Source organism: Poecilia reticulata, linkage group LG4 (assembly GCF_000633615.1).
Source record: "Poecilia reticulata strain Guanapo linkage group LG4, Guppy_female_1.0+MT, whole genome shotgun sequence".
In the NCBI taxonomy this organism is placed as follows: Eukaryota; Metazoa; Chordata; class Actinopteri; order Cyprinodontiformes; family Poeciliidae; genus Poecilia; species Poecilia reticulata.
The window spans coordinates 14,196,303-14,218,762 of record NC_024334.1 but is presented as its reverse complement, the minus strand read 5'-3'; the positions used below and the strand labels follow the sequence as shown (position 1 = coordinate 14,218,762).

General features: G+C 38.0%; 1 protein-coding gene across 2 annotated transcripts in view; it reads right to left on the bottom strand.

Moving 5' to 3' along the window:
- The window catches only part of naaladl2 (N-acetylated alpha-linked acidic dipeptidase like 2), a 415,941-nt gene that overhangs the window by 87,597 nt on the left and 305,884 nt on the right, over positions 1–22,460 (bottom strand). For both annotated transcript variants that reach the window (XM_017304561.1, XM_008407820.2), the window contains one exon: positions 4,785–4,937. In XM_017304561.1, the coding sequence (XP_017160050.1) occupies positions 4,785–4,937 (153 nt within the window). The remainder of the gene's footprint in view (positions 1–4,784; positions 4,938–22,460) is intronic.

Here is a 22,460-nt window from a genome sequence, read left to right as displayed (position 1 = left end):
AATTTGTTTTATTGTATATGAATACTGGTATAGTTTTTGAATAAGGGTTGATATTTTAGTAGTCAACGTTAATTTTTTTGTTCAAACGTTAGGGTTGTAAGAGTGTGTTTTTGTAGCTCACACTGTAGCTGTACGTACATTTCTGATGGTGGAACTCAGGGTTTACTTCCAATAAACCTCACTGCTCATCAGTAAAGCCACAATCCTTCATTTTGGGGGTTCTGCTACAATAACTTTAAGTCTCATTTAAGTTTATCAGTAGGGCTGGTATCAGTCCTCATCTGGTTCCTGCTAAATATTGAACTATGCATGCTGAAAGTAAACATATGCAGACATTCAAGGGTCTATGCAAGGTTATAATTATGTCACGTCATCTTGAAAACATCCCATAACTGAAGGATAGAAAGAGGGGCATGTTAGAAAATGTTAGAAAGCCAGAGACACAGAAAATTCACTTTGGGGGAATAGAAATGACCTGATGCTGTCTCTAGGCTGCTAGCTTGGACTGAGCACCATAGCACTGCTTCCAGAACCACCTGTCCCCAGCAGCTAACACAGACACTTCCTCTTTGATTAGCATCACAATTTGAAGTTAGATTCACAGCTTTCGTGTTTCACCTGTTGTTACTGAGCCTTGCAACAGGCCTACAACTGTTTCTGGTATGGGTTCTTCAAAGATGCAAAAGGTACGAGGCCAAAAGAATGCTGCCACCTTCGTCCCTACCTGTCTGGAGGACTGCAGCTGTCTCTATCTGTAGAGTGCGGCAGGAATAGCCTGTGGTATAAACACAGCACTTGCCAAAGTCAAGTTGAAGATCCCACTGACTTAATATTTCACTATCCCTACCTGAACCTGAAAGTTGCCCTAAAACATGTAGCTGCAAAGATGAGCTCTTGTCAGATATTCCTCTCACACCTCAGTGCCCTGCCTGAGTTTTTCCCTCCAGAGCCCCAAAGCCAATGCATCTGCCTGATGACACATGTCAGAAATGACACCCACGTTGCACCGACGGGAGAGAATTTTACTTCCAGATTTCTGCACGCAGAGGTGAGAACACACAGACTGAAGGACATTCGAGAATTTGCACGCAATCCCAATGAGGAAGAAATAGTTGCACATCTGGCCTCATAATGCCATTACTTCACTGTCATTTTTAGAAGAACATGTTTTTGTGCACAACTCAATTGAATTTAACAAGCTGACCCTATAAGGTACCGATAAGACATAATGGTATTTTTTCACGATGGCTCAACAACAACTTTGTGCAACAAACTTTAGTTGCTAGAGGTGCATAACCACATTACGAAGGAGAACACTGACAAAATGAGAGAAACAGATGTTAAATATAGAACAAATACTGTTCAGTGAACCGCATTTCATTTCTGAACTCCACAGAGCTGCTACTGTACACAACATGTGGCGCTCTCACAACACATTACCAACTCAACAACTTTGTTTGCTCAGCATATGAGGATGAATGGAAGCAATTACAGATGCGGCAGATTATGTATTGTAATCTGCATTATCACCATAGAACAAAGAGCCCTAAAGGTGCTCATATGGTTAAAGTCACATCGATGTGCTTTGAGAAATGATCTTACTTTGTACACACACTGTGGCCTTATGTTGAGTACAGTCATCTCTGTTGTTTCAATATTCAAGGTTCAATGTAAACTTTATTATTCCAACTAAGGGAAATTTAAGTGGCCCCACATTGCACATATCATAAAGATACATAATGTGAAACAAATTACAGAACTGACAATAGCTATAACACAATCTGGACATAGCGAAAATACCAAGGAATAAAATAACAATGATAACCCTTGTGACAAAATAATGTACATAAGTATATTTTAAATAGGCTGCATTTTTCTGAAATACATTTTTAATGTTATCAAGTAGATGTACCTGTGTTTTAAAAAATGTATTAATTTTACATTTGTAATTTAATCTTAATGTCTCTAATATTCTTAAATAAATATTTTTGTACACTTGATAAAAATATATTTTTCTGAAGTATACTTTAAATTATGATTAAGTATATTATTAAAATTATATTTTTGTACAAATATGCTGTGTTTGTACAAATGTATATCTTAAATGCACATTTTTAAAATATGTTACACATATATATTTTGTTTTTCTGAAATTGTACTTTATGTATTACTTTCAAATAGATTTTGTATGTAAATAAAACAAATCTCATAATGGATTTACTGTAACAGATGTAATATTACATTTTTTCACCTTCAAACTCTTTCAAAATTGTTTAATAAAGTAATAAATAATTGTGTCCATGGCTGAGAGCATCAAACAAGTTTTAGTGACAGAGGTTCTACAGCAAAACCTTTACTGGTCTTTAACATTAACTGTAGAAGCCTCTTCAGTTTTACATCTCTCCAAACTACTAAATACCTAATTTTTCAAAAGTATAACGATTATGAATTTAGAAAACACAATTTAAATGTAATTCTTTCAAAAAATGGCATACTTATGTCTTACTAATTAATAGTACATTAAAAGTTATATACTTACAGTGTACAAAGTATTAAGTAGTTCCACTTTAGCATGTAACTGTACAATTGATTCACCTCAAAGTGTAATTTTCTACTATTTATTTACGACTAAAATATATTAAATACAAATTGTATATACAACTGTATATGTACAAAAAGAAAATATATGTAGAGCTGAATATAAATTTTGTACTTGTATAGCAGCATCTGTTTTCATGTATTTCAGAAATTATTTTCCCTTGGATTTTGTTCTAGATTCACATTAACTTTCATAAAATATGTATGTTACAAAAATCTTGATGAGGAGGACTCCGTCATACCCTGAAAATGTGTAACACATAAAGCATCACAACATGTCTGACTGCTCTGCCGTTTCTTTTAGCCAAGTAAAACCTGAGCCGTTTTTGCTCTTAGGGTTTTTTGTGGACTGGAAAAGCAAGATAAAATATAACATGAAAACTGTTTCACTGTGATGGTGGTCCCGCAAGCCCAAAATGCAGAAATAGAGAAATCAATACTTTAACCAACCAAAACATTGTCAGAAGGTAAACAGCCAAGAAAAAAAAAAAAAAAACCTTGAATTTCCCCTCCAGCTTCCTCACTGATAATTCCTACAAATTCAGATATGAGGGAAATTGGATTCTTCCAATTTTTAACGATGTCAATGAGTTCAATTGCTGCTAAGTTTATGGTAATCTTTGCCTGCAGGAATCTTTTTAACAGAACATGTTTATGTATCAAACTATTAATTTGGGTTTTTAAATAAGCCTGGACTTTATCCTCACTGCTTTTTGTTGTTATAATGCTGTTAGGAAGCCTTACAGGCAGATAAACATCATGAAGATCTCTTACATTAATTAAGCTCCTAGTTGCCGGTTGAACCAGGAGTTCCACATTTGAGTGGGTTGACATTTCTGGGAAAAAAATACAAAAAAAACAAATCTCTATTTTTCTAGCCCCAGGTAGTGCAACAAACATCCATAATGCATTTTTAATAGAAGCGAATAGGGCCATGAATAATTTCTACTCTCTAAGATGCATATTTGTTGCTCGCAGAGACAAGATCCAAATTGCACTGTGTCAAACTGGGTTTGTAAATGATTTTAACATCTAAAATAGCACTATTAGTTTTACAAGCTGCAGATGGTGATTGTCACATTCAATCCTCAGGAAGTTAGTTAACTGCACTTTCAACGTATGTCTTTTGCTGCTACTCTGAAGTTAAACACACGTTTTCTTCCCTGAATGTAACAAAAAACTATTGAATTGACCATGCACATGCACTGACAAAGCTTTGGTCAGACTGGTTCCAATGAAATATGTGCAACTATGATTGAAATCTGTGTCTTCCTCCACTAGCATTGGCACCTAGAGAGTCAATTTTGCAGCAATTCACTTGGTTATGAACATGCACTGACAAACATTTTGTATTTTCAGTGAAACTGCAGTATCAGTGAGTGTGGCTTAAAATGTCATGTAGGATTGATGTGTATGCAACAGTCTAACTTAGTGAAGTCCTCCTCTCTGAATCATCAGAAATGTGTGCAAAACTCAGAATTCTGCTAATGTTGAAAAAATGTTGCATTTAAAATCCCAATGAGAATATGTTTGTTTATGCAATGAGTCATTAAAAATTATGGTATAATGAATATAAACAAGCGACAAGTATTCATAATTCAGTCATGGAGCCAGATCTCATCATATATCAGCCAATCAGAGGAGACGTTGGCGTTTTATTCAGACAATGGAGCAACATGTCCCGCCTACTGGGGAGCATATGCAGCGTTATGGGGAAACTGCAGTGGGTGATTTTACAGAAGAGTTCTAGATTCAACACTTTCACATGCCAAACTCAATACACTGACACATTGTGATGAAGTGAGCAATGCTGAGGGCTCTGGTGGAGCTCCAAGGAGGACAGTGTCTACAAATAAGAGTGTTGCTGCTGTTTACAAACTGGTGTGATGTGAAAAGAAGTGTTTTGTATTGCAACCTCAATAACCACATCACCCAAGCACAAAAACCTTTTATCAAAAAATGTGAGATTTTTTGAAATTGTCGCATTTCCACCGAACAAATTTATTTTCAGAACTCAAATTAAAGCAGTGCTCACTTTGGAAACAAACTCAGTTAGCGTTGGACATCACTTCACGTAAGACGTACGCCGCAATATTTCCATTAATCTAGAAATGGCACCACAAACTGAAAACAATCCAATAGGTCAATGAAACGTGAAGACAGTAGATGCTTTAGGTTACACGTACCTCTGTACTCCCTGCTTTGGTCTGCTCAAAGGCGAATTCCACGGTAGGAACAGCCAGCTCATTGGCAAAGAAACTCACATCTCCAGGCAGCTGAAAGGAACTCACGTTGGGTCCAGGACAGTTTCCTCCACGGATGCAACTCAGCAACTGTCTCTAGAAGTATGAGAAAAAACACTGGAGAATCAACTTGATGGGGAAAATAAAACAGCTCCATGGAAGAAACCATAACGTGCAAAGGTTATTTGTGCTGGATTATGATTCTTGACTGAACTGTGACAATGTGAGACCTGTAATGATGCAAATATTTTTTTTAGACTGGACTTGGAGAGTGGGTTGTTTCTTTGTCATCTCTGGCAACAACAAACTGATAAAACTTCTCACTCTGACTGCTGTCGGTACCTACAGCTGACAGGAGATACAACAAAACACCATACCATACCAACTTTATTTATAAAGCACTTTAAAACAACCATAGCTGATACAAAGTGCTGTACATTAAAACACAACATAACAAAAAAATTAAAATAAAAAAAATAAAAAACTCTTACAGTTTAAAAACAAACAAACATACAATTTAAAACTAGATCCTGCTGGAGTTGAAAGCCAAATAAAATAAATGGGTTTTAAGACGAGCTTTAAAAGTGGACAGTGAAGGGGCCTCTCTGACCTGCAAAGGCAAGTCGTTCCATAACTTTGGGCCAATGACAGAGAAGCTCTGTCCCCTCTGAGCTTCCTTCTGGATCTCAGTACCTCCAAGAGCAGCTGATCTGCTGACCTGAGAGAACGATAAGGTACGTAGGGGTGAAGAAGCTCAGAGAGGTAAGCCGGGGCAAGATTATGCAGTGATTTAAAAACAAACATAAGAATTTTAAAATGAATCCTAAAAAATACAGGCAGCCAGTGAAGTGAGGCCAGGACAGGGGTCACATGTTCCCTCTTTTGAGTTCCTGTCAAAAGTCGTGCAGCAGCATCTGAACCAACTGCAGACGTGAGAGCAGCGACTGACTGACTCCCAGATAAAGTGAGTTACAGTAATCCAATCGAGTCAAAATAAAAGCATGAATCACTGTTTCAAAATGCTGCCTGGAAAAAAAAGATTTCACTGACGCCAATCGCCTTAAATGATAAAAGCTGGACTTAACCACGGCTCTGATTTGGCTGTCCAATTTAAAATAACTGTCCACCTTAAAACCAAGATCTGTAATAACAGGTTTAAAATATATACCTCCAAGGGTCCCAGGTCAACAGAGGAGGACTCACAGGAGCCACTGGGTCCAAACACAACACTACAGAGCCTACACATCACACAGGAGGCTTTTAGTACATAGAATACATACAATAAAGAAAAGGTCAGCAGTGCTAGACTGGATTCTTTCTTTTCACGTTTTCTTTGTCCAATTAGGAATGCATCACACAAAAGCAGCATTTTGCACATTCTGACACTTCTGTCAGGCTAAACACAGATTAGCCTGACATAAGTCCTTCTGTCAGGCTAATCTGTGTTTCAGTTAACTTGGAACAAAATGAAAAACCAAACAAAAAAAAAACAAAACCTAAGAATAACTGATAAAGAAATGTGGCATTGTAATTAATAAGTGAGTGCTTCAGAAGCTTGTCCAAATGTTATTCCATGTCTGCCACTGAAGTTGTGACATTGATTACAACAATGGTCTTTACGTTTGAAACATTTTACAATCGTACAACTTTTTTATTAAATATTTTTTGCAACATAATTGTATTTGTTAAAAAAAAAGGGACTGACTTAACGGGTCTTAAATGAGAATTTATTCTCAATCAGTTTAATTAAATGTTAAATCAATAAAATAAAATATATATTTTTAAAACCACTGCAATAGAAGTGGTTTTATGTATTTCTGAAATGTTTTTCCAGCTGTTGTAGCTTTTAAACCTGAACTCTGAACTATCCTCAGGTAATCCAATATCAGGAATTTGATTAGCCTGTTTGTACATCTTCACAAATACATGCATCTAAAAATAACCTTTATTAAACCAGTAGATTTTTCTTTCTAACGAATTGGACCCACTGCACATAGTCTAATTCAGTGCTGCCCAACGTCGGTCCTCGAGGGCCGGCATCCTGCATGTTTCAGTTCTCTCCCTAGTGGTTGTAACAACATCCTCAGCAAGTCAATGTTCTCCTTAGGCCTTCAAATGAGCCATCATTGTGATAAACCCTGCATCAGGGAGAGAATGCTGGTCCTCAAGGACTGACTTTGGACACCCCTGATCTAATTTTACTCCCATAGCATTACCTAACTGCATCTTTCGTTCAGCAAAACCTTTGCATGATTCCACTAAAATTACAAATTAAAATTCTAACAAATGCAGTTTTTTTTTTCTTTCTTTCTTTCTTTTTTTTTTTTTTTTTTTTACAAATTGGTCTCCATGATGTTATTGACATGAGATATTAAGTGGTATAAAATAAAATAAAGAAATCAGCAAAAAACTGGAAATAAGCCTCAAGACCTGCTGTGTGAATGTCAGAGTTGCAAAGATCAGACCACAGAACTTTTTGACATGTACAAGAAAATCTGTGGCAGCCTGTCTGAACTGCCTGACCAAACTGCATAATCAGGGGTCAAATTAGACTGAAGTTGATGTGAATGGAGAATATTTTTCCCTAAAGATGCCTGTCTTCCTGTGCCATTGAAAGAGAAGTAGAAACAATAGGTGAATGGGTAAAATGGGTATATATTCTTCAGGACTGGTTTGTACAAAGTAAAAGTAAAATAGAATTAATGGCTTAAACAAAATGGTCGCCAACAAAACGCAATAATCAAAAAATATATAGGGAAAGGTTTCCACCAAAGTTAACCTACAGAACAGCCATATCAAACGAGAAGACTGAAGCTGCGTTTCTGATGGCCATAAAATTCAGCAAATTGTAATTGCCAACATAAATTTGCATAATGGAAACATGTCAATTTCCAAAAGAACTCACGTTTTGCTATGAAATGTTTTAGCACAAGGATGAGGTGTTTTGCAAAACTGCAATGGAAACACTTGTTTTCATACGAGTCACATGATGAGCAACATGATGTTGCAATTGGCAGAAAAGATTAAGAAGATGACAGGAAGTGGTCAGAGGACGGCAGCAAGGCAGGTTTATAATGACTTATACCTGAACAAACTAACTACATGTAATTTGAATGGTCTCTTATTTAATGCAAACACCACAATTGCAAACTTGTGTTTTTTTGACATTAGTTGAATATCTACAAAGTTTTGTGCACATTTGTAATGGAAACGCAGCTTGATATTCGAATCCCAGCATTCAAACACCTAATGTCTTTTTAAAATTGATCATCTTTCTTGGATGCTTAAGATGCGCAATCGGAATAATCTCAAGAATTTTTCCACATATTTATTCTGTCATTGCGCTGAATCTCCACATTATGTCAAAAGCTTAAACAAAACCTTCTTGCCTTTAACAAGATGTTCCAAATTGTGTGAAGACTCATTGCTAATCGGGATTTTTAACTACACGTCTAAATCTAGCTAAACAGGAAGTGTGCGTGGAGAATGTGGGATGTGGTGAGGGTAGTGTTGTGGCTAATTGCTGACTCCAAGCTTTTGTCACAGCAGCGCTAACACGCAGCTTGTCAGCAGTACTGGATGCTTTCCGCTGTTGTTCTGTAATTGAAAGAGCAACACAGCTGCTGGAACAGAAATTGTTCAGACTACAGTGGGTAGCGGAAGCAAACAGACTGCAACAGTCAATCAACTGAAGGCTTATCTCTACTGTCCACGTCCTCTGAGCCCACCGCATGTCACAATGTCCTTTTGGCCCATTGCATTTAATTAGAGTTTTCTTTTATCAAGGTTTGTCAAAGGGGAGAGAGCTCTGGTGTCCAATCATTGTCGCCACGGTCACTGACACATTGTCAGCCTGTTGTAGTTTATCACTCCTAAAGGCTGCTGCTCTCTGGACATGAACAGCTGTGTTGACAGGCTCCCAGTCGAACAGAATGAGGGGCAGTAAGTGATACCTGGAACCTCAGCACAGAGTGAAATTTCTCTTTAATCCCAAACTTTTCCAATTAATCCCTCAACAAGACTGCAAGGCTGAAGGGGCATTGGTGAAGGGGATTTCAAACTCTTTGTGGAAGAGTGGATAGTAGATATGGATGCTCTGGTAGTTTATGTGTCTTTAGTTTCAATGCAACCGATAAGGAATCTAAGCAGATCACTGAACAATTAAAAACTGTCAAGATTCCCAATGCACCATTAGCCATCTCAGTTTATATAGGAAACAATGTAAAGGGCATCCATAAAGTATTTCATATTTTATGTTACAGCCTTTTTACAAATTATATGAAACTAATCTCTTTCCTACAAAAATCTACACACAAATACCCCATTATGACAATGTGGACATTTTTAGGAAGTTGACACCCCCAAAATCAATTCAATATATCTCAGAACTGTAAGTTACATTTGATTGGTTCTGGTATCAACATAAAGGTGACACTCCAGAGAGTAGTCCAGAGGTCTAAAAATCAACAGTCCTTTTGGTGAGAGAAAATATGGCACTCAGTGAAAAATGGGGAGAGTTTTATTTTTTTCATGACATTTTGTGATGTATAGAACAGACTCTGACTATTTACTGTAGCAAATTTCATTTAAGCATTGACATTTTGGAAAGGTATTAGCTGAAATAAGTACAGCCTGATTAAATGTTCTGACTAACTGAAAATCTTCTAATGTCACACAAACACACCCAGTCACACTGTAAAAACCGTCCTCAATGGAAAAGATCATAGAACGAGCCTTACTGACAGATTTGATAAGCAAACATCTTTCATGCCGTAAAAAAAACATATCTCCAAAGATACGCAGTTCACCACGACACAAACACTACTGCAAATGAAAAACTTTGATTTAGAGCAGAAAAAGTTTTTTTGTGTGTGTGTTTGGCCTAGTAGTAGATCTTGAGCAATGTCCAAAATAAATCGCAGCACTCAGGATGATTGAGAATCTGTAGTATGACTGTAAATTTGCCGTGCACCAGTGGAATCCATTCAGCTTGAAGGAGATGAAACAGTTCTGTCTTTAGAATTGGGCGAATTCCCAGTGGGAAGATGTTTCCAGCTTACAGAGACAGGCCCCGGAGAGACGAATCCTTTAGCACACTCAAATTTTCTGTCTTTTGTCATATTTGTTCCACAATGACAAATGTTTTGCGCTTTCAAATATGTAGATTTTATGTTGAGCACGTTTTCAAGGTTTGCTCTACTTCCTGCCATCAGGACAACAGCTGCTGGAGGAAGGTCAGTTTCAAAAGACTGTGCTTGTTAAAGGGACAGTACTGTGTACCTTCCAGGCACATTGCGCCATTTTATAGCACAACCAAGTACCTATGTTACCATTAGCTGCTAAATGCATCAAATATGACTGAAAAGAAGCTTGGCTTCAAATTGGGTCTCTTTAAAAACTCCTGCTCTTTCTGAAACGTTTTTACCAGCATTTCACTGAGAAGTGACTCGTCTAATAAGCTCAGCTGACTCACAGTTCCACCAGGTGTTTGCTAATTGCTGCTGGCTAGTTTGAAGGAGCTGAGAGAGGATTTTGTGGGGGACTGTGATCTGTGTGAAAGAAGCTTGGAAGCTGCAGCTCAGAGGAGGAGCTGCACCACAAAGGTGTTGCTAGGTTCATGCAGACATTTTGCTCAACTGAATGGTTGCCCTGGAGATTAAAGGCTTTCCCTAATGTGCATGAAAGAATCAAAGCAACACTCCAGGTGTGTTTTAAATGATGGAATAACATTATTACATAATGTAAAGCTCAAAGAAGTAAATTTAATAAATTACTATGACTAAAATAAATGAATGAATGAATGAATGAATGAATGAATGAATGAATGAATGAATGAATGAATGAATGAATGAATGAATGTTTACTTAACATTAAATAATTGGGAGCTGTTGTGTTCCCATCCTTTAATGGCGACTTGCAGCACTAAATCTTCATCAGCTCTGAGTAGAGCTCCTGTCCCTGCAGAAGAAAAGGTTCCTAACAGTATCAAACCACAACGACTTGGAACATTTTGAGGGTTATTTATTATTACAGCTTTCTTCTTGTCTTGATCAGGTTATTCTGAATAATCATTCCATTAAAACTGAAACGTGGCACCCAGGATTATTGAGCCATTCATAGTGACAACAGTAACATTAACATGTCTTTTAAAATTAATCTTTCCATATGATTAAACCAAATCAGCACAAAATTAATTTCATTTGCTGTGTTTTTGTAAACTGAATGAGAGACCGTATTTTACAGAAGAAGCACATTTCACAGAAACATGTACTTATTGCTCACAGCAGTTGTTTGGTTTCTAACGAGACACCAACAATCACTCTCTCAAAGCCATCATGTCATGAGGCTCTGCGTTTCCAATGGTACCTGTCGTCACGGCTATATTTGTTGGTTGTTCATTTCACAGGAACATTGCTGCAGAGGCAAGATATTGAATGAACTTCATCTGAACTCAATTTACATAAATGCCTGTGATTAAAAAAAAGAGGCACTACTACTACTGAACAATTCAATTTGTGAGCAAGTGCGCAACTGAACAAGCACGCTTGAAACTGCAGCCGGCTGCCATTACAAACTCCGAAGCCATCGCTCATGTTAGAAATCATTCTGCTGAGCTTATTTAGAGCTGGGAGGGAAAAAAATGAACTTTTACTCTTTCTCAGCAGGTTTTTAATGTTGAAATTCAAAAACTAGACATATGTTTATACATAAAAGCTGCAATTAAATCATGGTAACATGTTTATTACTCTTCATACGTTTTTTTTCTCTATATAACTCTTTTTGTGCCGGCTGGTTTTTGAATGTGTTCAGAACCTTCAATATGATGCTGGTGTGTCTGGGAGTAAACAGTTGAGCAGTAGAGAACTGGATCCATCTGCTTCCTGTCACGAAGAACTGAGGGTTAATTAATAGCAGTGATTTATGTGATGGGAAGTGATGCAATTAAGAGTTCTGCAGGAGAAGTGTGCAACCTGTAACATGGCTCCCCTGACACGGAGACACACCTTACACTTTTCCGGTTTTTTTTTTAAACAAAACATCAAAGACAAAACAGCTGAACTGGAGCTTTCAGAACATATTCAGCTGCTTTCAAGACAATTTGAGGTTATATTTAGGTATTTAGAGGCTTTTTTAATTCAGAAAAGAAGGGCTTAAGTGGAAAAGGGTTATGCAGCAGCACAGACCACCAGTTTATCAGCTGAAGAGGAGCTTTAGACAAGTGTAAGTGTTGAATTTCTCTTTTTCTCCCGTACAACCAACAGAGGCTTAAAACAGACTCCGAGTGGGAAAGAGAAACAGTCACAGTGAGTAGAGTCCTTTAGAGAGGTAATATTAAAGAAGAGAGGCATAAAAATGGGAATTCAGTGGGAGGAGAGATAGAATAGGCAAGTGAGCAGGGATGGAAAGAGAGCAGGACAGCAGAGAGAATGGGTAATTTCAGCCTGTGGGCACACACCGGGAATCAATATTTAATTTCTTTGTCAGCTATGATACGGGGAGAGTAAAATCATTTGGAGATCTCAGCCCACCACTCAATATCACTCAATCTACAGAATCATGTGTGCTACATGGAATGGTTTGCTGGACTCGGGCGTAACAGGATGAAACTAGATAATCTCCCAGAGTATATTGACTCTACATCACCAGACAGGAACACGGCTATAAATTCACAGATAATATCTTATTTTCATTTCCACACCAAACAGTTTGCGGACTAAGGACGCAGTGCATAAAGAAATGAGTTACATCAAATATAACCAACCACCGACTGAAACTGAAACTCCTCATGGGCTGAAAACTGTGGGGGGAAATCTCAAACTCATATCAATACTTATTCAAGCAACTGTCAAATTCTCTTATGAAATTGAAATGTGAGGTGTTTTGTCACCAATTACGATGTCCAACTACTTTCCACAGTGTTCAGAGTAAGTTCTGCCTTGGTTGTCGTGTCTGGAATGACAGGATATGAGCCGATGGTTGCTGAAAATATTTCTGAACTACTTTCCCACCATAAATCAGATTTCTGAAAAATTTTGTCATGTTGGTTTGGACTTCGTGTCATGTCAGTGATACCTGTTGGTACATATGCAACATCAACATCTGAAAGTAGTAACTCCAAAACAGACTGGGGTACCAAACCATCAGTAATTCTACAAAGACAATACAAACTAACTACAAACTCCAGGGTAAAATGTTATGGTCAGGGAACTATTGTACCAACACATAAATGATGGCATTTCTATATTTTTAAGAAGACAGTGTTGTGGAAGTATTATATATTCAACATCTAGCCTGTCACTTCCAAGGATCACCTCATCTTCTATGACCAACTCTAAAGTCCAGCCAGTGTTCTTCCAACATGAATATTAGATGAGCAGATAGAAGGTTAAGTTTAAGGGAAACTCAGGAAGTGATGTTTCCAATGTGGGGCTGGAACTGTATGGACTCAGCTCACAGCAGGAAAGCAACTCATCACATTGCAATTGGGGATAAAACACAACTAGAATACATGTAAAGTGATGTCATAGCAACAAATGGTGGAGAAAAGATAATTGTGCGTTCAATCTCCTCTGGCCAGCTTTTAGACATTTGATTCAGTTTCTTTCCACACTGCAGATGATACTGGTTCAATGGGTCACTCTAAGTCAGTGGTCCCCAAACTACGGCCCGTCTCCACATTTGGTCCGGCCCCCTGAACAATACCAGAGAGCATTCAGATTTTTTTTCATATATTGTATTTTCCGGTTTATATGTGGATTTTTCTTCAACCACCAGGTGGCTCTTTAGCAGGAAGTGTGTCCTGTAAACTGGGTGTTTTGGTTTGCATGGCGCAGTGCTGCCATCTGTTGGACTTTTAGGGAACTGCTTGACTTTTATATTATTTAATCAGTTTGTTTGTCTGTTTGCTAGTGGTAGAGCAGATGAACGCCGCATTCCAGGTCGAATTCGAAGCAATGCCTGTAAGTAGCAGCTTATACTTCAAAACAAGCCTTTCTGTTAACATATGAGGAATTCATATGTTAAAGTTACTTTCCCTCAATGGAATATATACTAGTCAGTCCCAGTGACCGTTTCACTAACGGTTTTTGCCCATGTGCTTTCTGGGTAAAAATCAATCGAGAAACGACCCCCCACCGAACAGTTTCAACCTTCAAACCTCCCCCCACCCCACCCACCCCCGCTGTCAACAATTTTCGGCAGCGCAGGTAATAAACGTGTAAAACTTTTTCTGTTACAAACTGACTCCGGCCCCCCACCAGAGAAGGGAAAAGTTATGTGGCCCTCACAGGAAAAAGTTTGGGGACCCCTGCTCTAAGTCATCCACTCTACTGCAGATGACTTGCATAACAGATTTGCTGGATGTCATTCCACTTTGAATTCTTTGCATATATGTATATTAGCTTGATACAAACCAGCTCCTTGTTCTTTGCTTTGTACAAAGAGTCCAATCCCTTAGCTATTGAGAAGCAATGACTTGCTAGAGGTCTGGACTCAGTTGAGAAGATTGAATCTGTTTTTACCTAATCGCTAACACTTAGCCATGACGTATGTAACGGGCCAGCTTGATGAAGCCTACCGGAAATTGTGTTTGCTGTAAACAACCTTGAGGCCGGTAGGGCCACTATACCTTTGCCAGCAACAAAACGCCTTAGACGTTCCTCTTGCTCCGACTTTAGTTGCTCAATATTTGGAAGCATGGCCAACATGGACTGAGTGACTTTGCTCGCTTTCTGTGTTACCGATAGAAATAGTATTTAAAGGTTAGTAGCTTCTACTACTTGTTACTACTTAGTTACTACTACTCACACCGTGTTTTGGTGATTGGAAACATATGGGTCCTCATCCTGCCTTGTTTGAGTTACAAATGTTGTTTTCCATTCTGAAGCAAGTTTAACCCGGCAAGTACAAAGTAATTCCTCAATAAACAAAAGTCCCCAGAGATTCTGATCAACTTAAAGTACGAAGGGAAAAAATACTTCTGTTGAGCTTAATGGATAGCAGTTTGTGTGTGTGTATGTTAAAGAAGGTTAAAATAATTTAAGATTTTTTTTCAAATATTAGTGATGTTGGTTTTAATAAATTCTGTACATTTACTATAGTAAATTTAAATGGAGAGAGATGACTAGACAGACTGAAAGTGCAAATATTTGTGCCAGTTTTTTGTTTTTTTAAGAGCAACTTAAGCATATTCCTCTTGTGGCATACATTAGCATTGCAACATATCAAATCAGCAGAGAATGGTGGAGAACAGACCACAATCAGAATGCAATGAGCAGCAAAAAGTGCCAAATGAGAAAACCATTGTGTATTATGTTTGTGATGATGATAATAATAATTCTGTTGCAGGCGGCACTCTTTGGAAAAAACCATTTGCAGCTGTTGAACTGAAAAAAAAATTTCCAAGCCATTCAAAACGTAAGTGACTGGAATATTGCAGAAATGAAGAGGGAATGAGCTGGAAGAAGACAAAAGCACAAAAGGGCTGAAACAAAGAGTCAAAATGGAGCATTTTCTCTTTTTCTATCATTGGAAAAAAAAAGGGAAAATCGACAGAAAGCCACTTCCATATAGCTATGGCACAGAATGCAACTGAGCCAGAGATGGCCTAAAAATATCAAATTAAATCCAACACTGGCAAATAGTTTTAAATACTTTGCAACCAATTAACATTGCTTACTTCACAAACAAACTCTTTGACACCTGTTTGCACTCGGCTCCTGTTGGGTTTATGTGGGAGTCTTTGGCTTCCTCCCACATTCATATCAGCTAATTAACTTGTCATATTCATTAAACAAAAGAAGTGAGCGGCTTTCTCTCTTTTGCAGATTCGAGTTTTATGGAAAACGCTTCACCTGCCTGTGCTTACAGTGATGGCAAAGATAAAGACACATCTGATGTAAACCTCAATTATTATAACGTAATCAGCATCTGGAAACAAATCCGTAATCCCGACCTTTCCTCCCTCTGTTTGATCTCATTTAATCCTTCATTATACCTTCTGCAGAGATTCAACTCCAGCTGAAGTGCAATTAAGAAACCTTTATACTGAAAGAGTGTTTGGCCTCACCAGATGGCGACTCAGTGCTTCACACTGCTGTGCTAACAATGGATCTCACTGATCAAAACTGCCATTGATTAGAATCAAATGTGGAGACGACTAAGAAATACTAATCATTTATAGTAAAAAAAGATATTTATACACACTTCCACTGGTGTTTAAAAAGTTTTGCTACAGTCATTTTTGTGTTGTAGAAGTTTGCAAAGCTTCACTTTTAACAGGTATGGTCACAAGCTTTTTCAAGCATGATGTTAAGTCAATAATAAAAATGTGTAATTTGAATCCTACACAGCTCAAAATTTAAAGGCCTATCTTCCAAAATCTCTTTTATGTCAACGCTCCCTGAAAAAGCTGCAGCAGAACGCCTCATTTCTTTTATGGCAAAACATGAAATCTTTGACAAACATCAGTCTGCTCCACTCCACACAAACAGCTTTACTCAAAGTGTCTGTGACACTTTGATGGCGGTGCACTCTGGAAGACCTGCTGGATCTGACATCTGTCTTTGACTCTGCATCAGTGGTGGTGAAAGCGCTCAATCACTGGACTTAAGTAAACATTCAAATAGAGACAAAAATATACTTAACATATTTACTTTCTAAATATATTTCCTAATGCAAAGCTCTGAAACATCTTTGCATCTACTGTATGTATATTGTCTTCATTACATTAGTAGTGTTGTGCCATTTTAATGAACAATGCTGCAGTTAATGCATGTTTTTATTGTGTTTTCCCTTTGTGAATGTTTCCCTTTGTGAATGTTTCCCTTTGTGAATGTTTCTGGATGTCACAGACTGGATGCTGTGACAGCAGCATCGAGGACTGGAGCCTCTCTACGGTGTCCCAAATATTTGATTTTTATTTGCAAAAAAATAAGACAAAATAAAACAATGTATTGTTTTACTGCCACTTCATTAGTAGTCACTTTGTTAGCTTTTCATGCTAATTTCTAAGAAAGCACAGGCTTGGGATTGCTCTCTGTCACTACTGTCTGCTTGCCTTCTATTGATCAACTTTAAAGAAAACACTTATAAAAAAAGAGAACTTAGGAAGCAGAAATTGATTAATTGGTGCTTCATGCAGTTACACATTTCCCGAGCTTCACATTGCTTAAAAATTACATAATAATCAATCTTGGATTAATTTCTGGGTCAAGTAATTACCTAAATAAATGTCAAGAAACCTTTGGCAGTGTGACTGCATGCTTCTCTATTTTACACAAACAACACGCCTCATATTGCCTCTGCAAGGCAGGCAAGCCACAAAACTGCTGTTGGACAAATGCATCACATCACAGAAAATGACAAATGTCAGAGCCAGGAGTAATGACAGCGCTCATTCCTCACCTAACACACATTTTCATATGCGTTCCCCTACTTATGTTCTGCCGCTGTGATATGAAACTGTGATGGAGGGGCCACGCTGTCAGCTGCATAAATGCCTTTGAGGCCGAGCGGCTTCTCCTTGAGATTATGCAGATTCATGGAGCCTGGCACAGTCGCACAATGCCTTCCCTGACAATACAAGAACTATGGTAATTCAAACATATTGCCAACAGCGTACTATTTCAAACATTATGCCAAGTGCGCTGTCGAACCGTCTTGGATGGCTGTAAAGTCACACACTCATTCTGGTGATTTATCGTCAGCTTCCTTCCTTCTGGCTTTATGTGAGAAAGCATATAAATTAGACATACTTGCATATTCCTTCATTTAGATGATGTTCAGTTTTAACATTTATGATGTGAATCGGAAGCCAGCAGACTGTCATCCTCTCCTTCACTTTAAACCTGTCATGGTATCTCAATCCAATTAAAATATTGGCCATATATTTTTCTACTGAGTTTGCACAAACAAGACATTTCATATGAAATGTGTGAATTATTTAAACTGAAAGTTCTAGATGAAATGTTTTTATTTGATTCTATTTTTGAGCAGGTTTGAGACTTTGGAACTACATTTGTGTCAAAATCGATCTTATGAGAGACTTCATAGAGCAGCACTGTAAAAAGTTTCTACCCCTAACAGATTTGTTTTTAGATCATCTAATTGCAAAATCAGACAAAGCTAACCTGAGAAAATACAAAATGTAAATCTTGCAAACCAAATAAATGGCTATGGCACCCCTGAGCATTTGTGTAGCATCTACCATGGAGCATTAGTGACGATTGTTTTATATTGCTATGGGGGAACTGTGGCCCAGCATGCATTGTAGTAACATTTGAATTCAGGCACTTTGGAGGGCTTTGAGGTGTTTCCATCCCCTTAATCAAACTTAAGTCTGGACTTTTACTAGGTCAGTTTGAGGTGGCCATGCTGGGGATTTTGGATTATTCTCCTACTTGTATATTATTCTTATACAATAAGAATAATAAATGATAGAGATGGTATTCCACATGTCTTAGCTTTAATGTGTTTATTTGGGTCTTTCCATGAGCTCACACCAGAATGTCTATATCCTCTGACCTCTGACCTCAACAAGGCATTTCAGGCAACTCAAATGTTGCTCACTGAGTGCGTTCCTTTTTTTGCACTGTGTGCTGTAAACCTGAGGGATGTTTGTGTAATAGATCCCAAGTTTTGCCCATCTGACAACAAAGAGCATTCCGTATTCAAGGTCACTTAAATCTGTTGTTTCCCTTTCTGATGCTCAGTTTGAACCTCAAGAGGTCCTCTTCACCTCGTCTATTGGTTTGCTGGTATGTGATTTACTTTTTGTGTTAAGAAAGCATTTCAACAGGCATACCCACTGGAGTGGGTAGTGAGTATCACTTCTTGGCAGCAGTAACAGTTCCCATTAGGTTAAAGTAACAACAGCATAGTTTGTTACTTTTTATACTGATCTGAGTCTTAATGAGAACTTTCTGCTTTCCTGTTGGAATACATATGTAGTCAGCACCTTAGTTGGGAAACTAGAAGGAAAAAAATCTAACAAAAAACATGACTACTCACTTAAACCTGAACAGCTGGATCTGTGACAAACAAGGTTGGAAGCGGATCTAAGGTTGTCCTTCCTGCTCACGGCTCCACAGCAGGACAGAAAACGGCATTTTCTGTTATTCCACTACGATGTAAACCTGTGTGCATTTTCGAAATGCAAGTGCCACTGAAACTTTAACTGAGCTATAAGATTAAGCCTTTCAACAATACGCTCACCTGGTGTGGAATCCAAAGCAGGCTGAATGTGTCCAGACAGCACCATATGCCAAATGCAAAGTAACCTGGAAGTTGTGTCAGAGCCAAACAGTTGATGCGAGTCATGTGGTTGCTGTATGTTTGTTTTTGCACACACTTTTCTACAGACAGCCTCATTTGTTGACAATGACATCACAATTTCCATCCCGGAGTTCTTAATAATTTGACAGTCTTTGTAGTTGTGAAGGGAAGAATTGTATAAATGTACATAATTCCTCACCGCATTAGATTAATGTTCCTCAAAAACGATTTATGTCTCCCAAGTAAGACATGGACAGTGGAGTTAGAGCGCATTTCCACATAAAACACAGCAACAAACTTCTGACCAATAACACAACACTTCAAACACAGCTCTGTGGAAATAGTTTTATCCAGGCCTGGTGTCAAGTTTGACAGGCGGATGATCTGAACATATTCTATGTTCACAGTATCTGAGTGTTGGGGTCAGAGTTCAACAAAACAAGAAGAAGTACATTTCAAAAGCTGGGTTTCCTTTCTCCAATTTTAAAGAGAAAATAACAACAAACTCAAAGAAACAAACTAACTACCTTTCACTTATATGCTTTGCGATCCTGTTATAAATGTGTATACATTTTTTTTTGATATTCTAAGGTAAAAAAGACAAAAAAACAACACAATTTGGCAATTGCAATGTTTCCATTAAGTAAGACATGCAATTAAAATCACAGGTGAATAAGTTTGTTCACACAGTGAGTCATTAAAATCATGGAGGTGACGTTTGTGAACAGGAGGTACTGTATATTTTCAATCAACTTTCAGCCAATCAGAGGAGATGTCTGCATCTTATTCAGGCGTTGGAACAACAAGCCCCACCTAACTTGGGAGCGCCAACGCATGCAGCATTTTGGGCAGAATGTAGTGGGTGATTTATCAGAACAGTTGTGGATTCAACATTTATGAATGACAAATGCAACTTAGATGAACTTTTTCTTGCTGTGAGACCATCTGTGCATTGTCCAGGGATGCCAGTGCCTACAAAAAAGTAAGTTGCTATTTTTGCATAAAAAAAGCAACTTATCTTTTTTCATGTCATACAATGCAAAAAAGTTTTTCTAGAGTAGTTTTGCAAAATACATCAATTCTGATAAAAAAAATATAAAATAAAACTCACCCAAAACTTCTATTTTTTATTTTTTTATTGCCATGCTTCCATTAAGCAAATGTCTTTTTTGAATTCCAATTTGAGCAATTTTATGGTCAATGGAAACTCGGTTAGTGTGACAGAGCAGGGATCAGTAGTCATGTAAAAAAACTGGAAGTGAAACTAACCCCCAAATCAACTTTTTCTTGCTGATAAACTGTCAAAATAGATTAGATTATTAGGTCTGTGCCAGCCCGGTGGTGAGTCAAGAGTTGGAAGCGTGAACATCACCATGGCAACTGGCGAGCATTGATAGATAGCAATAATCAGGTTTTACAAATCTGTGATTTATTTGCAATGGGTCTGCTCTGCTCTGACTGTTGGTGGAGGTATGTTGTTGAATACATGACTGTGTAGTGCTTGATTCTGACTTTCTGAAGAGCTGAGGAAGCTGGAGAAGCTAATGGCGGCTAATGGCCACTCTCACACTGCGGCTGAGCTGCAGAGCGCTGTCGGCATAAACGTCTCTAACAACACAGAAAGAGTTGCTAGTTTTGTCACTCCTATAGTGACTTTTGAAGAAAGTCACTATAGGAGTCTGAAAAATTGATAGGTGTTAATACAAAATGGATAAGTTGACAATGTTTCTTTTTGTCCCGATCACACCTCACTCATCCCCATACTAGGTCATATATCTTGGCTCCGCACACTTTGAGTTTTTCAAAATTTGCCAGGGGTTTAGCTTTAGTTACACTTTAGTTAGAAAAATTGCCTAGACAGCACCGCTCAGTCCACATGAGAGAAACATTAGAGTTAGGTTTTGTCAAATGCCGACATATTGCATGTTCAGCTATATTTCATTGCTGGAAGGTTGACAGCAGGCCACCAAGAACTAACACAAGTTAGCATGTCATTTATTTGTATTGTAAGATTTTTTTCCGGACTTTTGCTGCTATTGAAGTAACAGAAAACGATCGAGGTTGGGGTAACTGTGCAGGACAGGCTGTCTTAGCTTCATGACTTTCAGTGACACAAATAATAAAAGAAAACATAAGCACACACAATGCATAGTAATGAGATGTGACTTTGAAGTGTGTTTGGTCTCATTATACAGCAACACTATGAATCCTTAATCTGAACCAGAGGGTGAAACACGTCTCAGAGGAATGGCTTTCTACTTCTCTTCAGTCGGGTTGGAGTTGACTAAACACAGGTGCTCAACTCCACAGACACAGACCCCCTGCAAGTTTAATATTCCCCCCATCATGTCTCCCTGTGGCTTTGATCCACTGCAGTGTCTTCCTCCTGCCTGCTATTTTCCACACAAACACCCATCTGGTACGACCACAACTGTTTCAACTTTCAGCTTCAAGTACTTTTATTGCATCTATTCTAATTATTGTGTGCAGAAACTCTGACAACTAACCAGAGGAATTAAGTAAGTTTGAGCATTTGAGTGAATGTAGCTGTTGCAGCGAAAAGTTTAAGGTCAGCATAACTCGGGCTGTTTGGTTGACTTACCGCAGTTTTAGCTAAAGGTTTTGTGAACACGATTCCTCTACATACTCCCATTTCCTCCTGCAGTCCAAAAACATGTATGTTTTATAAATTAGCTTTGACTGAGTATGTAAACTGTATTCACACACTTCAAGGTGGGGCTAGAGGGCCTTTTTGCCAACTCGAAGGTCGAGGACAAAGTATCCAAAAATTATAAGTGGTAGTTACCTTACAATGTGTTTCTACTAAAATCTAAAAGTAACCATCTAAGATATTGCTTACCAAAGATACTGCAACTGATCAGCTCATCTGATATAATATGTCAGCCAGACATAAATGTAAAGGTATCTTCAAATTATGGTATTTTAAAAACTAAAATAGAAAAATAATACATGCAAATACTAAAATTACAAAGTCACAAATTCAGAAGAAGAAACCGTTTCCAAATCAAAACATACAGGGTGAATGTATAACAGACATTCATCCTGTATGTTAGAACAGGATGAATGAAGTGCATCCATTGCATAGTAGGCTCAGAAAGAAGAAGCTAGCATTAGCATAAAGTTTATACACGAATAAGAAGTCTTAACTTTGTGTGATGGTGTGTCTGCTTTTGCTTTTTTTCTTCATTCAGTGAAGCCTCTCACAGTGGTAGTGTCAGGGTCTGTTTGTCCTCCCCTTTTCCTAGTTTCTTAGTTTGTTTTCCTTAGTTTTATTTCCACCTGTCCCTGGAACCACCACTTCTCAAGACATCCAGCAGATGTCAC